The sequence below is a fragment of the Monodelphis domestica genome, chromosome 8 (genome assembly GCF_027887165.1).
Source record: "Monodelphis domestica isolate mMonDom1 chromosome 8, mMonDom1.pri, whole genome shotgun sequence".
Lineage (NCBI taxonomy): Eukaryota > Metazoa > Chordata > Mammalia > Didelphimorphia > Didelphidae > Monodelphis > Monodelphis domestica.
This window is the reverse complement of record NC_077234.1, coordinates 181,915,583-181,938,229: the sequence shown is the minus strand read 5'-3', so window position 1 is coordinate 181,938,229 and position 22,647 is coordinate 181,915,583. Positions and strand designations below refer to the sequence as shown.

Below are 22,647 nucleotides of genomic sequence, written 5' to 3'. Positions count from 1 at the left end.
CCAAGAAAATGGGTTCTTCCTCTAGACCCATGTTGGTAAACCTATGGCACATGTGCCAAAAAGGGCACAAAGAGCCCTCTCTGTAGGCATGCCTTCCATCACCCTCCAGAGTTTGTTACTAGAAAGCCAGAAGGACTTGGAACAGAGCTGTTCCGCTCTCTCTCTCCATGTGCCTGAGGACATTCCTCACTTCCCCCATCCCTCTGCCCAGCAGCCAAAGGGAATACTTCCTCCCTAACCTGTTTGAGGTAAGGGAGGGTGAGGGGGGGGGTTGGGCCAGGCACTCAGTTGGGGGGGGGGGATGTGGAGGCAGGGCATCACTCTGTCTCTAAAAGGTTCACCATCACTGCTCTAGACCATAGTTGATAGTTTTATGAGTTACAGCAGCCAAAAAAAACCAAAACAAAACACTGGGGTGTCAACCTTTTGGCAATGACTCTCTCTGAATCTCGTCTGTCTGGTCCTCAGACAATGGCTCATTTCTGGCACCTCCCATCAGCCAATAAGTATTTACTGAGAACCTGATGTGTACCAAGCATAGTGCTAAGTGCTAGGTAGAGAAAACCAAAATAAATAAAAACAGTCCCTGTCTCTGAGGAGCCAACATCAGGAGAGAAAAAAATATGCACAAAATAATTATATAAAAATATATGAGGCACCAGGTAGGTGGCTCAAGGGATCGAGAACCAGGTCTAGAGAAGAAGATCCTAGGTCCAAATCTAGACTCAAGACATTTCCTGGCTGTGTGACCCTGGACAAGTCACAACCCCCATGGCCTAGCCCTTACCACTCTTCTGCCTTGAGTCAACACAATATTGATTCTAAGATGGAATATCAGGGTTTTGTATATATTATATATAATTGTATATTATATGTAATATATAATACATATTTTATTATATTGTTTATATTTATTTATATATTACATAATATATATTTAAACAAATATATAGTATTGATTCTAAGAAGGAATTTCAAGGTTTTATATATACATTATATATAATACATATTATATATCATATAAATATATATAAAGTGTATAAAATATAAAATTTATCTATCTAAAAACCTTACATATACTTGTATATATTTGTATATATATACACATATATGTGAGTTAAAATATAGCCTCTGACACATACTAGCTATGTGACCCTGGGCAAGTCACTTAACACTGTTTATCTCAGTTTCCTCATCTGTAAAATGAGCTAGAGAAGGAAATGGCAAAACCACTCCAGAATCTTTACCAAGAAATTATGCAAATAGGGTTCAGAAAACTCAGGCAGGACTGAAACAAACACTAATAAAAATATATACAAAATAAATATATTTTAAAATCTATTTTTTAAAACTGAGATAGGACCTGCCAACACATGCAATTCGCTAGTGTAATCTTTGATAATCCAAGGTCACCTCCATGCTGCAGGGAGGCATCAGAGGAAGCCTTTTTAGTGGAGGCATAAAACAGAAACATCATGTATTTATTTGGTGTCTAAGACAGGAGGAAAACATTTACACTTTGAGCTCAGTTTTCCCACATGATAAAAAGCACTGGGGAATTTGGCCATATGGAGTTATCCAATGACAAGTGGTCATAAATATAATCTCTGTGCTCCAGTTTGAGATATCCTTGCTTTCTTGCTATCCCATGTGTTCAGCTATATACATCCTTTGGACACTGAGCTACCTATGCTATCTTCAACTAAAAAAAGTGAAGCAAAAGGGGAAATCCCAATTTAGTGAACTCTGTTCCTGTCCAGGGGGGCCAATGTTGAAATCTACTCCTTTTTCCTTCAGGGGGACTGTTTTAGCTACATCCCCAATATTTTGAAATGTCTCTCTTTTTGCTGAAAGTCCATCTTCTACCATTCATAATGATTATATTTCGCTTCAAAGGATATTTGGGGGGTTGTATCTAGAATTCCTTTGTTTTTTGGAATATTCAGGTTCATTCTTTTTTCTGATTTCTACCCCCACCTAACAGAATATAAACTTCTTAAAGGTATGAACTCTCACTGCTAAATTTGTTATCACTTTCATTTAGCATAATGCCTACCACAAAGGTAGACTTGCAGAATAATTAATTGCACCCCAAATTCTGGGATGACCGGAGCCTCTCATCCCTGAAGACAATCATAGTAATAACAATAAATCATATTAATAAAGGGCTTTAAGGTTTACAATGCATTTTGGGGTCCTCTCCAGTCTTAGCTCAGCTTCTTGGAAACTGGTTGTAACCTGGATCACCCACCCACATTTCAAGCCACTATGGCAGTCCAGACTTTTAGAACCTTAGGGAAAATAATCTATATGTGAATATTCTCCAAATCTCCAGATGACAGGGCATGCCCAGAAACCTCAGAATTACCCAAAGCATGTAGAGCAAGATTACAACTTTCCAGTAATGTCCTTTCCTCTTGAGGTAATTTTTTTCCAACAGTAAATTGTAGTGAGCTATTTGCAAAGTCTTAAATATGTTTGTAGAGGGAAATTTAAACAGTTTTTTCCCATCTCTAAAAGGCCAGTAATTGGTATAGATGACTTCCTCCCATATCTAAATCTATGATTGTATGATCCCTACTATCAGTATGCCCTGAGCAATTATCATAAGGATCATCATAGTAAGAGACCTATGCGCACTAGATTCCTTCCTTACAGCATCTTCCCCACTACTATTTCATACTTAATAATAATAGCCCCCACCTGCTCTTAATATGTTCAAAGTTTCAGAACGAGACTTATGAGGGGCTAATGGACTTTTCTGTTTTAGAGGGAGGAGATGCAGCAATGACAGATGAAGAACCGGAGGCAAATAGTCATTTCTACGCCCTAAAAATTGAGGTGAGTAATTTGGCATTGCAGATGCATACTTAGCTGCTTCATGGAGGTGATAGATAGTATCTACCCTCCATGGATGCCAAAAACTATTTTGAAAAGCCCTAGTTTACAATTCACATTTTAGAGGTGAGTAAAAAAGTCAGAATATACCATTTTAGGGTTGGAAGAGAACTTTCAAATCTCATCTGAGAAAGAAAGAAACTGAAGCCCAGAGATAATGCACATGTCACCTAAGATCACACAGCCAGCAATTGGCAAAGCTAAGATTGGAACCAGATTCTCAGACTCCTTGTGGTTCTTTTTATTTGGAGCACATCACCTCCCTCCATGCATGCTAGATTTATGTTTAACGTACAGGGTTGTGGAAAGGGAAAGAACCTTAGAGATGGTTAACTTCAACTTTCTCCTTTCACAGATGAGGGTACAAAAACCCAGATTCGAATGACTTGTATAGCCAGTTACTAGCTAGTAGCAGTCATATCTAAAACTGTCCAGTGTTCTTTAAAACTACAATGTAAAAATCTTTTGTTTTTGTTTTAGGTTTAGACCTGTAATTTCATTTATGTAGGGAACTCCCCAGTGAGGAAACTCCCTTGACCAATGCAAATCAGCACCTGTTCTGCAACTTGGTAATCTCAGATTTGCCTGGAGCATTGAAAGACAAGAGGCTGGACATTAACTCAGGTCTTCCTGACTCTGAAGTTTACTTTTTCTCCACTATGCAACATTGTCTTCTCTTGCCTGAGAGTTATTATTCGTTAATTTGCTTATTCCATTTTGTTCACTCTTTTTAATCATTATTTCTGTGTCCTACAATGCTCTCTTCTTTATCTGACCTACTCATTTTCTACACTACTTACTTTTTCTTTTCTTTTTCTTTCTTTTATCTCTCCTTCCTTCCTTCCTTTTGCTCTTTCCCTCTTTTTCTCTCCTCTTTTCTTTCTTCCTTCCTTTCTTTTCTTCCTTCTATTCCTTTCTTTCTCTTCCTTCTTTCCTTTAGTTCTCTCTCCCTCTTTTCTCTTTCTTTTTTCTTCCTTCTATTCCTTTCTTTCTATCTTCCTTCCTTTTGCTCTTTCCCTCTTTTCTCTCTCCCCCTTCTTTCTCTTTTCTTTCTTCCTTTCTTTCCTTCCTTCTATTTCTTTCTTTCTCCCTTCCTTTCCTTCCTTTCTTTCCTCTTCCTTCCTTTCTTTCTCTCCCCTTCCCTCTCTTTTCTTTTTCTCTTTCTTTTTTCTTTCTCTCTTTCTCACTTCTTCTTTCTTCGTTCCTTCCTTCCTTCCTATTCTTCCTTCCTTCCTTCCTTCCTTCCTTCCTTCCTTCCTTCCTTCCTTCCTTCCTTCCTTCCTTTCTTTCTTTCTAACAACTCTAAGGCAGAAGGACAAGGGCTAGCCAAACAGAACTAAGTGAGTTCCCAGGATCACACAACTAGTAAGTGTCTGAAGCCAGATTTAAACCCAGGTCCTTCTGACACCAAACCTGGCATTCTCTCTACTGGGCTACCTAGCTGCTCCACCATTTACTTTCTATACTACACAATCTATCATTTAATTTGATTCTTTCCTTGCTGTTCTCTAAATCATGAGTTTGTGTGTATGTGTATGTACCTTGTCTCTCCCACAAAACTACAATATTTTCCTTGAGGCCTGGGAGTCATAGCCTCTTCTCTTGAATTCCCCCTCAGTACCACATATGGTAGGGGACACAGAAGCTACTTAATAGACTGATGCAACAGATGCATTGCAGGACAGACGGTCCTAGAAGAAGGGAAAGTGAGTAAGTGGGATAACTGAATATGTATTCCACTGGAGAATTAAGGTACTAGAAAGGTTTAACCAATAAAGTCCTTGAGCAAAAGGCAGAAAAAGCAAAGGACTGTATGCCACAGAATCATTTTCTCAGGAAAAAAAAAACACTCGATTATAAACTGGCGTAAAGGATGGAAATGAAAAGAAAGTTCAGATTTAACCTAAATTCCTTATATTTACTAGCTGTTAGGAAATTACGTGGGGGTTTATGTTGAAGTTGAACTTCAGCTTATTTACTTTATCTTTAACGAGTTGTACATTAAATGCAGTGACTGTGGGCCAGATGTTCCCCTTCAGTCAACCCCATTCACCTCTTCTTTTGCAAAGAGAGAGGAGTCACAAGGGGAAGGAGAAAAACAAAGAGGAAACTGTTGCTGATATGGTTGGTACCTTAACATCACATGCTTGTAAAACAGGGCCCATAGTGTTCCACTCAATCATTACTCAGAGTATCTAATTTTGCAACTCTTATTTAGAATGAGTTAATGAGCAGCACTGGTGTGGACAGAGAGCGCTGGTCTCCAAATCAGGGCCTGGGTTCAAAAACTATTTGTTGGCCCATATTGGCTGTGACTCCACAAGTCACTTAACACATCAGTGTTCTAGGAAACTTTCAAAAATATAAATTGCAGCAAAGATGCCAACCTGAATTAGTTGATAAAGACTCCTTTTCCCAAAGTTTTCAACATCAATGAAATCACAGGTCTAGTCCTTACCCCTAATTGCCGGCAAGTTAATTTAACGAGGAGGAGGTTCTTCTAGGAAGTTCAAAGAATCCTTAAAATGAATTTTGTTTATCAGTTCTTTTATTATTTTCAATTTGGATGTCTATTAGGCAACGAGAACTTACTAAATGACCACAGGTTACCTTTCTGATCCCTAAAAATTCTTAGAAAAGGCTTAAAAGAGATGGCTGCCTAAATAGTGTTAGTGACTCAATTCTTTTTTAAGAATAAAAGGACAAGAAGTGAGCAGATTTTAGGAGAAAAAAAAAACTTGGTTACCACTTGTCTGGTAAACTGGAGAGGGGATCCTTTTACAGAGAAGAGTTGAACTAGAGAAAGCCTCTAAAGTTCCTTCCAAATCTGAAATTCTGTGGTTCTATGAAAATATCCTTTCTCTTTCTATCATTTTCTCCAAGGATGGCTGAATTTTTGTTTTTTCTGTTTTTCTTTCCCCTTGACTCCCAGGCCAGTTGCAGAATCCAGCTATAGATTGGAAAGAGTGATGGATGCCATGTTTTGGGAAAGTTGGGCTACTATGCATGCATTTTCCTAATTCCTGAAATGTTTTGTTGACTGTTTTTGTATAGATATGGAAGAAAGTGACCAGTTGCCAGATTTTATTTTAGGGGATACAGTATCTGTTCTGCTGGGTAGGGAACTGTTAGGAATAGAGTATGAAAGTTTTGAGTGCTAACAGAAGGTATCAGCAACAAACTGGGATCAAAGGTCCTGGTCTAAATTCCTGTGGCACCAGCAATCTGCAGCATGCATTACAGCATCTGAAACTAACAGGCTCATATTCTCTCATTTTAGATATTTACGTCATATCTCCCCAATGAGACCATAAACTCCTAGAGAAGATGTACTTTACCTCTGAATCACTCATGGCAAGTAACAGTGCAGGGCACAGAATGAGGTGCTTAATAATTACTGACTTTAATTGTCTTAATTATTAAATGCACTGAAACGGACAAAAAAAAAGACAGCTGTCTCAACCCAGTGAAATACAGGATAACCTCATACAGGCAGAACATCTGCCAATTCTAGAATAGGATCTCATCTGTTATTACTGCACACAATTTTAGATACACAAGGAAAAATTATATGTACCTCTGTTTTCTAACAACTTTTCAGGAAGAAATAAGCCAAGTCTCCCAGGAAGGAGAACTTCAAAGGCATTCAAAGGTTAATAAAAGTAGTATTAAAATAATTTTTTGTTTTCATTATTTTTCTTGTGATTGTACTTTTCTTTGAGGAAATCATATATCCTTTTTTAATTGTCTATAACCGGTTTTCTCAGTAAATAATTTTAGGGATGTTTAGAGTGTTTAACTTTATGCCTCACAATATATTTTAATAATCATCTAGACTTGCAGCCAGCTAATTTCATTCATTAGAGAAGCTCAGGCTGACAGTTTACTCTACTCTAAAGTCACAAATTGTACTTTGGTGAGTTATAGATCAAAGATCACAAGAGTGCCTGAAGTAGATAAGTCACTAAAACTTCATACCACAATGGAAAATGGATTTTCTTTCCTCATACAGAAGCAGAGTGTTTTAAGAATACTTCATATTACTGCCATACATATAAAATATAATCTCGATAAGGTTGTAGAATGATTTCTTTTTCACCTAAAAGTAGATGAGGTTTCTCTTTCCCTTTTTGCTATTACATTTCATTCTTTAAAACAAAGAAAAGAAATCCTCTGCAAAAAAAAAAAAGAAGAAAAAGAAAATCCTAACAAAAACTCTAGAATTGCATCAGAGAAAAGTACCAAATATAAAATTAAAACAATGTACTTCTCTCCCATCCCATTACTAGGTCAAAAACAAGACAAATGCGTGTAATGGAAGAAACACACGGGCAAATGTTTCACCTAATTAAAGACATCTGAGAATTCTGAACCAGCCTTAAAACTTTGCTAATAATGAGTAGTTGTTCAGTCATGTCCAACTCTTCCTGACCCCATGGTATACTGTCCCTGGGGTTTTCTTGGCATCTATACCAGGAATAGTTTGCTATTTCCTTCTAAAGTGGATTAAGGCAACAGAGGTTTAGTGACTTGTCCAGGGTCATACAGCTACTAAGTCTCTGAGGTCTGATTTAAATTCAGTTCTTCCTAACTTCAGGCCCAGCACTCTATCCAAAGAACCCCTTACCTGCCTTTAATAATGAAAGCTAATAATTTTTAAGTTGTGAATTTGTCAATATTGAGCTAAAAAAACTTTGGTTAAATATATTTTAGGAGATTTATTTTGGTGAAACATGGTATTGAAAATAAGCCTTCAGAGCCTTTAAATTTTAAAAGACACAACGTACTTGTGACCCTAGTCTGTCCTCTCCACACTGAGATGCAGTGAAATTCAGATTTTTTTTTATTTTTAAGGAAAGACTGTCCCATCTCATATTCCACTTTCAGCTGAATAGAAGTTGTAGGCATTACAGCATTTGCTATTTGATAGGTACATTGAAATTACATATTTTTAAACAAATAGTTTTGTATAGGAAAAGAAGTGGATTTATACTTCATCTGAAATCCCTCCGATTAGGATTTTTCAAAGGTAAGGCTTTACCCTTACAAGGCCTTCCTCTTATTACCTCAGTTTATAATTTTATCATATGATAGAATGATCTTTAGGAGTGGAAAAATAATAGTCAATAAAAATAACTGTTCAATGACTTTAGAGATTTGGGTCTCAACTATAGAATCAGCCATAACCTATCTGAAAAGGTCTACTTTTTTTTTAATAGACGAAGGGATCTCTGAAGTTTTTAAAGAATGCTTTCCACAATCTAAACAGGAATATTAATCTGAAACCACTTAATACCAATATTTGCTAATTAAAATAACTCTGGTGGCCTTTCCATAAAAGTACAAATTTCTAGAGAACTGTTTGCTATGACCATAAAATATTAAATTCCTTAAAGTATTGCCTTTAGAATTAATGACAAATATTTCCTGTCCATAATTCGGCTATTTTATCACTTAATTTCAGTACTTATCTGGTTTTTATTGCTAGATACTGATATCTAAATGAAAGCAAAGTTTTTGAGGTTTCTGAAAAGTTAACTCTTGTTCCTTATTTCACATCTTAAATCACAATTCTGTTATGGTATTAGGATCATTAACAAGCAAAACATTTTCATTTCAAGGGCAGGCAAAATAGGATGAACTCATTAAAAAAAAAAAAAAGAGGTACTGTTTTTGTGAAGTTGTTCCTAGTAAGAAAAGCATGTGATATGGATCATTTTTGGATCCCCCCAAGTCCCTGTCATAGTAAGTGCCTTCATAAAGTAAGTACCTTTGTATTTGGTAGATTTCCATAATCCATTATCCATAAACAGGTTTTGTGTTTTTCAAAATTAAACTTAAAAAAAGAGGTGAAAACTTAATGAGACCAGTGACAAAGCATTTTTCTATTTATCTTTGACTACCCCTATATAATTGATATTCTATTATGATTAAATTGCTACTTCCTTATTTGTAATGGCTAACCTCTAGCACAAAAAAACTATTTAAAATGAAAATAAAAAGTTCTCTCATGATTTTCACAACCTCCTTCTAATTCCAAAGTGTTCAAATCTGGATAATCAACCTTTCTTATAATTATTCACCAGCTTGAATACTCTTTCACAGAAGAAAAAAAAAGTGAAACTATAATTTAATTAAAGAAGAGAGCATCTTTTTTTTAAATCAAATGCTCTGGACCCTCCCTTTTCCCATCTTCTTGCCCAGTATGAAAATAAACTTTATGCACTCAAAGATATGCAGGTCAAAGTTCACACATATGTTCCCCTGAATGAGTTTGCAGTTCATTGGCTGTAGACGTTATGAGTAATAGGATCTCTAAGGCTATCGGTGCTGTTTATATCCAAGGTCTAAATCTGGGAATAAGAGTCAAGTTTTTTTTAATCAATACTTACACATGTTTTGGGGTTCCAACTCAAATGATCCCCAAATTCTTTACTTGGACTTAAGGAGGAATTCTTGCCACATCGAAGTAATAAACCATTCCTAATCTAGCCCTCGGCTTTTGTTGAGTACGTGCGGGGAAAATTACAAAGTAACCCCGTCCCGCCCCTTCCCCCCAAATTAGAAGAGTTGAATTGCTGAACGTGACCAAAAAATTGGTCCTAACAATGGCATTTCAGAAAACTGCCCTACTGAAACAAGCTTTTCTGTTAGGGTCATTGAACTGGAGCCACCTCCACTTTTTACAACATCTGAGATGCAACTAAATATTGGGGAGAAATAAAAATGATAGTTCTTAGCTGGTGAAATCTTTTCCCTCCCGAATCGGGGAGCGGTGGCTTTGGGAGAAGATGCGTGGCTAGCTTCGGCCACCACCGCACCTCCTCTGACTCCAGGTCCTGCTCCTTTAAAAGTGACCCACCCGGCAGCCAAAGGCAGCCACCGCCGCCACCGAGCCCCTCAGCTTACTCTATTCCTGGCTCCCCCACCCCGCCCCCTCCCCACTTCCCCCACACAATGGCGCCTTTGGAGCTCCCGCTAGATGGGTTCTCCGGCTGTCTAGGGGGGAGCGCTATTCACCCTGGAAAAGCCGCACGCTCCTTTTCGCGCTGACTGGGCTTTCCAAAGGGAGATCAGCGCACAAAGGAAAGTGCGTAGGGCTAGTCCCCAGCCCGGGCGGTTCTCCGAGGCTCCCGGAGGCTGGTGAGGGGAAAGCGAGCTAAGGAGGAGTCCCAGGACTAATTTATAACCCATGTGCCCTGGGGCAGTGCTGTCCCCCGGTCTACTTGCCTCCGCTCCCCCAGCCCCAAGGGTTTAGGTCATTGTGCCAGAGTACATTCAAAGGCGTTCCCCGGCTTTGGCAGAGGCTGAGGCGGAATGCGCCCAGCCCAGCCTCACGGGCTGAGCAGGGCATTATTTCTGAGGTGGTCGCGCTTTCAATGGGAAAGGAAGGGGCGGGGGTGGAGAGAAAATGGTGCGTGTAGATGTGTGTGATTGTGTTGTGTTGCATGTGCCTGTCTTTATGTGTGTGTCCAGTCCTCTGGTGAAACACAATGAAGCAAAGGCTGACATGATCAGATTTTGTGGAGAGGAGGAGGGGTGGGGGTAGGATAGGGTGGGGTGGGGTGGGGGGAGCGCGGTGGAAGGCGTGGAGAGGTGATATTGCACTTACTTTCTCTATGGTCCCTGGGAGCAGGCGGTCCAGCAGCCTGCAGAGGACCACCCCATCTTTCAGAGACGACTGCAAAAAGCCCTCTGGGTCCGAAATGGTTTTTTTGGGCGATTCCAGCACCCCCAAGGTAATCAGCCACGTAACGGTCTGTTCGGCGGAATTCATAGCTGCCAGAGGAAGAGAAATCCGCAGGGAAAAGGGAGAGAAATTGCACACGGAGCCGCCTCTCCGCCCCCCCTCCCCCCCCTCGCCTCTTTCTCTGTCGCCTTTTTTTTTTATACCCCCCCCCCCCCTTTTTGCTTGTGGTTTCACATTGGTGCAGCAGCGGCTGGAGCTGCTGATCCCACCTCCTCCTCCTCCTCCTCCTCCTTCCCCATGTAGATGCAGATGATGACGATTGGCTTTGCGAAATCCAGTAGGTCCAGTTTCTCTCTCTCTCCCTCTCGTGCGTTTTGGCAGACTGTCAAGTGCCTTTTCATTATATGCACATGAACCTGCAACAGCAGCAGCAACAGCCTGGCGCCTCCTCCTCCTCCTCCTCCAAGCCTTCCTTCAGCTGCTGTTGCCCAATGACATCACTGACAGGAGGAGAAGAAAAGAAGATGCCGTTTGCAACCAGCTCCACATCCTGTCATCATCTTAGCGTGTTCTAGCCATTAATACGAATGGCAGATGGTTCCGCCCTACATTAGGTGCCCCGGGCAGCGTTCGGTTATTGAACACATGCCGGCGTTCGCTTTTACGCACGTTCGAGCACGATGCATCTCTACAAAGATAGGTCAAATACACGTCTACGGAACGAATTTGCAAAATTCCAAGGATTCATAGATTGCTATACTGAACAAACTGCAAATGCAAACTGTACACATGGGAAATAGGAATACCCATCCGTATGCTAAAATATATTTATGTAGTCGGGCATATAGTATTTCTCATCTTTTTGAATATGTTGCATTTGTACCATTTTAACTAAGTAAGCATTGTCTGAAAGAAGTACCTTTGACCTCCGGGGAAACTAGTTCATTTTCAGTCGCCAGTGGCAGCCTTTCCCGTCGAACTGTACAAGTGCAGCGTGCCCATGTGGACTTTCTTTTATACAATATGTTAACCATTTGCGCTTCTGCTGGGCAATTTTAAGCAGACGCCATCTGGAAGAATCTTCCATTACTCCTTAAGTTCTTTATCCTTATGCCTCACTCCTTTGCTTTAAAAGACGATTGCAGTTTTTCGATTTTTAGAACGTGCGTGTTAAAAAACACCCCCCCCCAAAAAAAAAAACCCTAAAGTTTTCCCATAATGCTCTCTCCTCCTTTTATTTATGGCAGTTTTATTTTAAACGGCATGAGTGGTAAGGTAGGGGGCCCCGAATAGGTGGCATTTATTCCACCTCACTGTTACAAGTCAACAATCACGTAACATACGTTTTCGTTATGTATGAAACCAGATGGGTCTAAAGTGTGCATGAGTGGGTTTCTGTAATTCTGTTTGTCCTTGTGAACGTGAACTGCAATCTAACTTTGTACGGCTTGTGTCTCGTGTGCCCCCTAGTGGAGGGTTGGTTAATGAGACTTGCTGGCACCTAAGGACCCCTTTAGAGTCCCCTTCCAAATGATATGAATGATAAACCTTGTCCGAGGACAGACTTTTTATGGGACCGGAAATTTGGTAGTTATTTCATCTTAAACTGAGAAATTCCATCCAATGATTTAGTTTAAATTTTTCAGAAATGTTATTACACATAAAGTAGATTTATTTTGTGTTTCATCAATACTTGCTTGGTTCAGTTGGTCAATTGCTTAAGTTGTCATTGTTATCTCAGATTCAGTAAATGTTTTCTAGAAATAACTTAAAGAGTATACAGGTAGAAAAGAGTCGGTGATTAGCATGGGTCATGGTGGGGGTGGTCAGTTGAGAACCAGTTCTTTTTTCTTTTTTTTTTAGCCTTAGCTTCAAAGAATTCAAAAACTATAAATGCTCTGTAAACGAAAAGGGCTTTACGAAAGAAGTGGCTAATGACATTTACACTTCTTTCATTTACATATGGTTCACAGGAGAAATCAAGCCTTTTATTGAAATAGAATATGCTGGCTAAAGCATTGGCTTTCGCTTGCTACATTTATTTCCACTCATTATGTCTACAGTCTGCCAATGTTTTCCTTGTTTGCTTTTTTGTGACTTTCCATAATGATAGTTTATGAAGGGGCTGGAAAGCTATATAAGATTTTTAAATATCCAAAAGAATTTAACAGTCCCCCTCCCCCATTCCAACTCTTGCTTTCATACAGTATTCCACTATTGTGGGCAATTAATGCCTTTAATCTTATATTTCCTGATTCAACTTCACTGCCTCTGTTTCCTCTCCATTATTTTAATTCTTGTTCACATTTGTATGTAAATACTTGCTCAAAATAATGCCAGAAGCAGCTTGATTTTTTTTAACAAAAATGTCAATAAATACCATATTGTTTTCATATCAAGGCATCAAATCTGCTTTTATGTCTCTGTGATTATGCAGAAAGACAATGTGTCAAAGACAATGTGAATATGGGACTGGCCTAAAAGCCATTACAACCAGGATTGAAGTCCTGCCTTTGGCTGGTAATTTAATTTAACCCTGGGCTAATCATTTAAACTTTCAGTACTATAGTTGGTTTTTCTGAGTCTATAAATGGCAAAAAAAAATGACACTCTGTAATGGTAGAGAGTTTCTCACCGGGGAATTCTCTAATGAAACCAGTCAACTAACATTTATTAAACATCTTCTATGTGCCAGGCATTGGGCTAAGTGCTGCAGATACAAAAGAAAGGTAAAATATGGTTGGTGCCTGCTCTCCAGAATCTTGCAAGCTTGCAATGCATGCAAAGAGTGCAAACAACTATGTGGAAACAATAGAAAAGATACATTTCAGATCATTAAAAGAGAAAGGCACCAGCCTTAAGGATTATTTCCTATCCCTATTACACTAAAAAAAGAGATTACTTCTCTATTCGTTATTTGATGACCCAAGAAAGGGAAGTAAATATCTGGTACAAGAATGGTAATTATCAGTATTATCGACAAGCATTTTCACAAAAATATTTTCCTCCTCTTTCACTTCCATAAAAATGATCCATAAAAAGGTTTAGAATAATAGCATTACATTTGCAGAGAATGTAGTAGTTGGCTCATTAGGGTGTGGAGAGGGTCATGAGTACAGCAAAGTCTCAAAAGTTATAGAAGTTTCCACAAAGAGGAAGCGCCTTGAGTATGCGACCATCATCCAATGACTAGGGTGGGGTAATTACCAGAAGATTAATCACCAGGGTTTTGGCAAGGACAAGTCATGAAATTATCTTTTAAAGCAAAAATTGTTGGGAATATCGATTCCCATTAAATCAAAAATATTTTTAAATTCCTAAGTATTAATCAAATGGAGCTGCTAATTCTCTGAAGGATGAGAATGCAGTTTGAAATGTCTTGATATAATAGTCATCATTAGTACTTTTAAATTATGACATGTATTTCAAAAAGAACAAGTAAGAGCTTTCATTATGATCAAAGTAAAATGGCAACTATTTGTGACTTCAATAAGTCCTAGAGAGTTGCCTGAGAAGCATGGATGTAAAATAATTCGCCCAGAGTCATGCAGCTAGGATGGTGACCTTTAAGACACTCTCTAACCCTAAATTTGTGACTCTATTATTATCAAAGGTAAAATTTGAACCCAGAACATTTTTGGCTCCAAGTTCAATACTCCATCCACCAGGCCATGTCGTTTTTCAAACAGGTTAGGCAAGGATTGACTAGTAGGAAAATATCCATCCAGCACTAAGATATAACAAAGAGAAGAATGTACAAGGAGCAGGAAAAAAAAAATCTTTCCATTAAAATATGAATTAATCAATATTGTGGCCAGTTTAGGTAACAACACTTCAAAAGATATATGAAAGTATCAAGAGAAAAATAGGTGAATAATCAATGGAATAAAAATAGATTGCAAAAAAAAAAGAGTAGGTTGTTAAAGGGATTAAAGTTGTCAAGGGAAGAAAAGACTGATTCCTTCAAGTACATGAAGAATTTTTTAATGTACATAATACTGAGAATTAGCTTCCTGTATCCAAGATCTAAGAAGAGAAACAAATAAATCTAATTTAAAACAGGACAGGCAAAGTTGATTTGTGTTATATTCTCTTCTAGCCCTAAGAACCAGGGTATTGACTGGCTCTGGAAAAGTACATTTAAAATAATAACAGCATTAATAAATGCAAATATATACAGAACTTTAAAGAGATATTCCCCTAGAGCAATTCTATGAGAAAGATTTTGCAAATATTCTTACCCCCACCTTTAAGACAGGACAATGAAAGCTCAATGGGAATGTGATGCTTGAATTGGATAAGGGATATAACCTAATGGATTTTATTGTAGTGGAGAGATATGGCATGTGTACAAATAATTAATATCTAAAAAGCATGAAAGGTGCAAGAAAAAACTACAAGAAGCAAACTGTGTGATTCAAGGGGAAAAGGACAAAACTGAATGTGACATGATCAGGGCAGACTTCTTATAAAAAGTGACATTTGAGTTTAAAGACAGTTAGAACAAAATGTGGAGCATTCCAGGTATAGGAGGGAGCTGGAGAAAAATTGTGACAGACCAGGATTGAATAGTGTATGTGTGTGTGTGTGTGTATACACAGAGACTATGTACAAGAAGCAGGAAAAAAAATACACACACCATGTGTACACAGTATATAATATATGTATATATACATACATACATACACACACATATATACATATATACATGATATACATATACACACATATATACATGATATACATATACACACAGATATATGGGAACAATATATATAATATAGTCTATTATATATTTATATTTCTCTAAATGTGTATTTTATATATTTATATATTTATTCAACATATAATATATTATTTATATATATATATTTTATTTATATATTTCTATAATATAATGATCTCTCACCTATCTCAGGAGTTACATTCCAGAGACCCCTGGGAGGGGTGAAAATCCACAAAGTACAGTCACTGAGCCAATCAGCACCCAGGATACAGAATACAGCTCTGTGGTTGGTCACTTTTCATTCCATCAGCCAATAGTGTGCCCTGTACAATCTCATGATGGCAAACTTGCACAAGTGATAGTGGTGTACTGCATTTCCATTGTATACAGTATGGTATTCATCCACAAAATCCCACAATAAAGGGAAAACTCCATGATACAGAATTATATATATATATATATATATATATATATATATTTAAAAACCATAATACAGTGAAGCCACGATTAGTAAACTTTGATATAGTGAGGGACAACTGTATATAACACATTATTTGTATGTTTTTATTCATTTATTTATATATTTATATTATATGTGTTTAAAATATCATATATATAATAATGATTTTTTAATTTCTTGTTGAGCAGTTATGTCACACAGTGTATAGAGACTTCGAGTCTGGAAAATTCATCTTTCTGACTTCAAATCTTGCCTCAGACTCTTAGTAGCTGTGTGACCCTGGGAAAGTCACTTAACCCTATTTGCCTCCTCTTCGCCTGTAAAATGAGCTGAAGAAGGAAATGGCAAACCACTCCCGTATCTTTGCCAAGAAAACCCCAAATGAGATCACAAAGATCTGAAGAATAAGTTTTTTCTTAATAAGAAACTTCCTAATAATAGCTAATATTTATATAACACTTTAAAGTCATGTGCATGTATGTGTGTATCTATGCATACGAAAACCACATAATTCATGTATATCTATATATAAATGCATATATGCATTTTACATATACCTAAATCTTTATCTATGTCTCTTTATTCTATATACACAGATGCATGCACACACATATACAAATATAAATGTTTTTATGCCTAGATCTGAAAAATACCTGCACACATGTGTAACATGTGTGTGCACTTTGCTTAGACATCTTTGTTGGAGTCATGAGCAGGAATGAGATTGCTAAGGGACAGAGTTTAGAAATAGAAGAAAGTAGAGGACAGAACTTTGGTGATCATCCGCCTTCAGGAGTTGAAAATAGAAAGTTGCTCCGTAGAAATTGATGGAGCAGAGGTGAGAGAGGTAGGAGAGTCAAGAGGATTTTGGAAGCTGGAGGAAAGACTATTCAGAGGATGTGTTTAACAGTGTCAAATGCCACAAAAAGGATGAGGACTGCAAAGAAGTCATAAAGGATGGAGAATGGAAATGAGACATTGGATTTTGAAATGTAATCCATAGTGGAGCACCTCAAACTCTAGGTTAAATTTGGGCAGTCGTTCGGGCTCCATCTACTGAATGCACCTACATATCTCATATCAAGCTTTTTTTTTTTTTTAATGTAAAAGAGTCTCTAGCTCCTATCCAAGTTTTGAGGTAACACTGAATATTGTATTAGGCAAAGGACTAGGACAAACTTTAGTTTACATCACAAAAAATGCATAAAACACTAAGAACTCACAATAGTGATGCCCATCAGTTGGGGAAGGGCTGAACAAGTTGTGGTATCTGGTTGTGATGGAATACTATTGTGCTATAAGAATGACAAGCAGGATGATTTCAGAAAAACACAGGAAGACTTAGATGAAGTGATGCAAAGTGAAGTGAGTAATAACAATATTGCACAATGATCAGCTGTGGAGGATTTAGCTATTCTATTCTCAGCAATACAATGATCCAAGACAAGTCTGAAGGAGTCGTGATGAAAAATGCTATCTACCCCCAGTCTCTGAATGCAGACTGAAGTTTACTTTTTCATCTTTTTTTGCTTTTCTTATTTTTTTTAATCTGTGCATGACTGTAACTGTAACAAGACTCTCAAAGGGCTTGCCTCCTCAAGAAGAGGGGAGGGGAAGGAAGAAGGGAGGGAATCTGGTACGTGAAAATGGTTAAAAAATAATTTTTACATATAATTGAGCACAAATAAAATAAAAGCGTTCCTTTTAAAAATCACTTCTGGCATCTCAGGAATAATTAATGCAATTCTCTTCCCTCCCCAGAAAATTCTACTTCCTCCTCCTTCCAGCCCTATCAGAGTTCTCTAGACTGATAGCACCATCCTCTGGTTTGGACTATCTTTAGAAGGAAACCAAACTTGAGAACTCTAGATATTCAGCTCCTAAAATATATCTAGTCTCATTGTCACCCTAGGAACAAATGAAAGGCTCCAACTTTAGGAGTATTTTCCTTTGGGCTTGGACTCAATTTGGAAAGAAAATTAAGTTGCAGCCTTCTTTCCAAAGCACCTGCACTATCCAGAAAACCCAAGGTAATAGGGAGAACAGAATCAAGGTTTTTGCTTCTTCATGTCAAGGCTTTCATTATTTGATGCTTCTATAATTACTGAAGCTGGGAAGGAGCATACTCACTCATTTTTCCCTCCCAGAAGGCTAATGCTACAAAGGAGCTTCCAGTTTTTGCCCAGAAAGCTGAGTTCCTGAGCCCTTGAACTTGGAATTTCTAAAGAGGCAACCCTGAGGCTAACACTATTCAGGATCTCTCTAAAAAGAAGACTGGATGCTGGGGTCCTTTTCTCTCCAAGATATAGGTGCCATTCAGGAATGCCTTCCCCTCTATCGAATAGGCTGGATCCTGGAACTTGGGGAAAATTAGGCTTCTTCGTATTTCTTACAATCTTACTTGGATACAGGAGGCAAATTCTCAGTATTAAAACTCCTCCTCCCTAGAAAAATCTTCCTCTCTCACCATAAGTGGGTGGAAGGAAAAGCTCTGTTCTCTCAATACCCAGTGCTTCTGCTGCCTGGTCATTCTTTTGGAAAATGGAAACTGGAGAAACCTAGTATAAAAGGGTGGCTCTAGCTCACAGGGATTCCAACCAACCAAATCATCCCTAGTCACTGAGATTCAATTACTGCTCATTCAGTGCCAATAGGAGGCATACAATCAGTGCTAAAAGAAGGCTCACAATCCTTTAAGTTCATTAAGTTGAACAGGGCACTTTCCTGACCAGCTTCTTAAAATGATTCGAATGTCCTCTGAAAGGACGGTTTCAGTCTAGCCATGATGGCAGAAGCCAGATTGCTAAATATTAAAGACAGAATGGGTTGTAAAGCAATGTCGGTATCCAATATAGAACCCCTTTTTGAAGAAAAGATATCCCTTTTATCATTAATTTAACAGTCACTTATAAACACAAACATTTCAATATTCAAAGAACAAAAAGAAAGATTGTAGATGGAACTATAGGCTTCTTACATCCTGTCTGTTTTTAAGCATTTATTAAATTTAACACATTAATAGCATAATTGCCCTGCTTGTTTGTTTCCCCCTCAAGAAACTTGACAGAGAATGGGAAATGAGAGATTCAGACGTATGATGGAGAGGGGGGGAGATTAGATGAGCATTGGGAAGACTTGGACATGTATTTAGACAGATGGGAAGGGCTCAGAGTCAATAAATGTTTCAGTGGAGAGTAATAGATTGAAGATGTCTGAAGGCAAGGGAAAAGAAAAAGAAGAATCATTTATTTTGTCCTTTTTTTAAAAAAAATAATAATTTCTCCAGCACCTATTCTATGCCAGGCATATTTTAAGCACTTTATAAATATTAATTCATTTTTCCCTCTCAAAAGGGAAAAAAGAAAATGATTATAGAGTAGGTCCTAGGGGAAATGAGATTGAGAGTCTGGGATCAGGGGGGTCAACATGGAATCTAGAAAAATGGGGGCAGGTAGGTGGCTCAGTGGATTGAGAGACAGACCTAAAGACTCAAGAGGTCCTGGATTCAAATTTGATCTTAGACACATCCTAGCTGTGTGATACTGAACAAGTCACTTCAACCCCATTGCCTAGCCCTTATTGTTCTTCTGCCTTGGAACCAATGTACAATATTGATTGTAAGATGAAAAGTAAGAGTTGTTTTTTTTAAAAAGTAAATAGAAAATTTTGAAAAAAAAATATGGCCAGCACCATCAATGTATAATTCACAAAATCAGTGTGGTTTAGTGACTTTATTGGGTGTTACAAAGTAGTTGGGGAGGCAAGGACAAATTCTCCCAGTGTAAGAAAGGACCCTGCTAGAGGAGGACTTGAAGGATCTTTCACTTTGAGCCTGGACCAGGGACATCTCAGAGGGTGAAAAACATTTATTGACTCTGAGCCCTTGGGAAATTCAGGCAATAAGGAAGTGGGCTGAGCACTATTCTGATCAATGACATTCTTGGTAGGGATGGCTATAGTGGTGGGAAGAGTATAATAAGAGCCAGCATTTATGTCATGCTTTAATGTTTTAAAAACATCTTAGATATATATTATTCTGCGTGATCCTAATCATAATTCTATGAGAGAGATGCTATTATTATGCCCATTTTAAAGATAAGGAAACTTATCTTTAAATTAACTTAGCCTTAACTTTAACTTAAGGGAAAGACAAGGAAAAGGTGAAAGGACATTAAATGACTTGTCCTCCCACCCCACCTCAGATCTCACAAAGTCCCCCTGACATTGAGCTGGGGCTTCTTCAGATAAGTTCACGTCTGTAAAGCATGGACATTAATTACCATTCTCTGCCAGGCTAACCAGATGTATTTCTATGTGGAGATTGAGGAGAAAGGAGGATCTGTAGAAGAAGGGGAAAAGGAAGGGAATACACATTCATATACTCCCTACTATGTTTGAGGTAGACACTTCCGTTGAGTAAACTGAGGCAACTGAGGCTAAGTAACTTGCCCAGAGTCATATGGCTAGGAAGCTTCTAAGGGTGAATTTGAACTCAGGTTCTCTTGACTCCAGACCCAGTGCCCCATTTGTCAGCCTAGGCACTAAATGCCACTCTATGCTTATTGCATATGCTTCCTGTTAGGGTAAAGTAATTCGTTTGTTAATTGTTCAAAAACTTGCAAGTACCTCATTCTACTCCATCACTGAACCTGAACAAAAAGGATACTGTTGTAAGGCCAAACCCTAAAAAGGGTCATTAAGGCATCTTTTCCTTTCCTCTCCTCTCCTTTCATTTCCTTTCCTTGTAAAGAATGCAAGGAAGGCCAGAAAGAAGACCAGGCAACCAAGACAACTATGAAAGCAACAGGTTTCTTTTTTTTTAAGAGGAGTTAATTTTTTTCTATTATTTTATTTTATTTTTATTGATTAATTAAGAAAATTTTCCATGGTTCCATGATTCATGTTCTTTCCCACCCCCCTCCCATAGCTAACACCCAATTCCATTGGGTTTTACATGTGTCATTGGTCAAGACCTATTTCCATATTATTAACAGTTGCACCAGGGTGATCCCTTAGAGTCTACATCCCCAATCATATTCCCATCGACCCTTGCGATCAAGCAGTTGTTTTTCTTCTGTGTTTCTGCTCCCACAGTTCTTCCTCTGGATAACAGGTTTCTTAAAAAAGAAAAGTATATATATATGTTATATATATATGTTATATATATTATATTATAAATATATATATTAGAGGCTTTGCAGTTTTGTTTTTGTTTATGTTTTATAAGTTTTGTTTTTTATACAATCTTTTTCTGTCCTTTTATGTATATGCAAATACCCATTCCATTTTGTGATGAAGTGCACAACCAAAATAAAATTTAAAAACTTAAAAAGCTACATATAAATATCAGCTTATCCTCTCCCTCCTCCTCTCGTTATCATCCTTGGCTCCCTTCCATCTTGACTGCTTCTTTGCTCAGAGGAAGACTTGCTGCATCATTCAAACCCATCCTGAAGTCAAACCCAGTTCCTCTCCATTAGTCAAGGTAGACATCTAGCAGCCTATGAGCAAATAGTTCTGTGATTGTTTTTAAAAATAAAATCATGATAATTAATTATTAATATAAACCATAAACCACACGTTCTTTAAGACCAAGGAGGACGTACTGGTTTTGGTAAACTCCATCACAGGCAAATAGAGTATCTCAGAACTAATATCTGACGTGCTTTGCTCTTTTGACTTGTCCCATTTCTTGCAAAAATTATCAGACCATCTGTGTAATGAATGACATTTTTGAGAGGGGCTTAAATGGCACAGTCTGAAAGAATGATCAAATGCCACAAGTTTGATGGGGTGTCATTCAATCAGTTAGTATTTATTATTTAGTACCTATTATGTGCCAGGGGGCACTAAGCTAGGCACTGGGGGCACAAAGAAAAAAAGCAAATGGTTCTGGACCTCGAAGATCTTACATTCTATGGAGGGGAAGAGGTGAGGGAAAGAAACATTAATATAAACAACTACAAAATCCACCCAAGATCATTTTCCCCCAAAGGGAAGCCCAAGAAATTAGGACGGAGTCCAAGAAAGGTCTCACATAGAGTGCTGAGATTTGAAGGAAGCTAGGCACTCCAAGAAGAGCCTGCTGCCTTTAGATATAACTTCAGAGAGCGAGGGATAAAAAACAAATACTATTATTGTTAATATTCATATTTATAGAGCATCTACTATTTGCCAGTGACTATACTGGTGCTGTTAAAAGTATTTTACAAATATTATGTCATTACAATATTGCACAAATATTATGTCTAGGAGGTGTGGGCTATATTATCGCCATTTTACAGATGAGGAAACTAAGGCACAGGTTAAATGACTTGCCCGGTCACACAGCTGATAAGTACCTGAGGTCAAGTCTTCCTGATGCCAGGACTATTGTTCTCTCTACTGCACTACCTTGCTGCCTTGAGTTTAAATCTGGCCTTAGACACTTACTAGTTGTGTGATCCTGCATAAGTTATTTAACCACTGTCTGCCTCAGTTTCTTCATCAGTAAAATAAGGATAATCATAGCATTTACTTACAGGGAGGTTTTGTGAGGATCATGAGGTAATGTTTAAAAGCTAAAATATTTTTTTAAAACCCTACCTTCCATCTTGGAGTCAATACTGTGTATTGGCTCCAAGGCAGAAGAGTGGTACGGGCTAGGCAATGGGGGTCAAGTGACTTGCCCAGGGTCACCCAGCTGGGAAGTGTCTGAGGCCACATTTGAACCTAAGACCTCCCTCTAGGTCTGGCTCTCAATCCACTGAGCCTCCCAGCTGCCCCCTATAAAGCTAATCTTAAAGAGCTATTGACCCCAGTTTTATGGGAGAAGAGAATAAATTATAGCTACTGTTCCTAATGTAATACCTTTAGTAAATGCCGTTGATTTGA

The 22,647-nt window shown here is 38.1% G+C and overlaps 1 protein-coding gene across 7 annotated transcripts in view; it reads right to left on the bottom strand.

The window, feature by feature from the left end:
• Nucleotides 1-11,286, bottom strand: part of ARHGEF7 (Rho guanine nucleotide exchange factor 7) — a 381,786-nt gene extending 370,500 nt beyond the window's left edge. For 2 of the 7 annotated variants that reach the window (XM_007501282.2, XM_007501284.2), the window contains exon 1: nt 10,511-11,163. In XM_007501282.2, coding sequence (XP_007501344.1) covers nt 10,511-10,675 — 165 coding nt within the window. In that variant the 5' untranslated portion in view covers nt 10,676-11,163. Of the gene's footprint in view, nt 1-10,510 lie in introns of all 7 variants that reach the window. The other 5 variants (XM_056807965.1, XM_056807963.1, XM_056807964.1 and 2 more) reach the window with 4 other exon arrangements.
• Between the last annotated feature and the right edge of the window lie 11,361 nt (nt 11,287-22,647).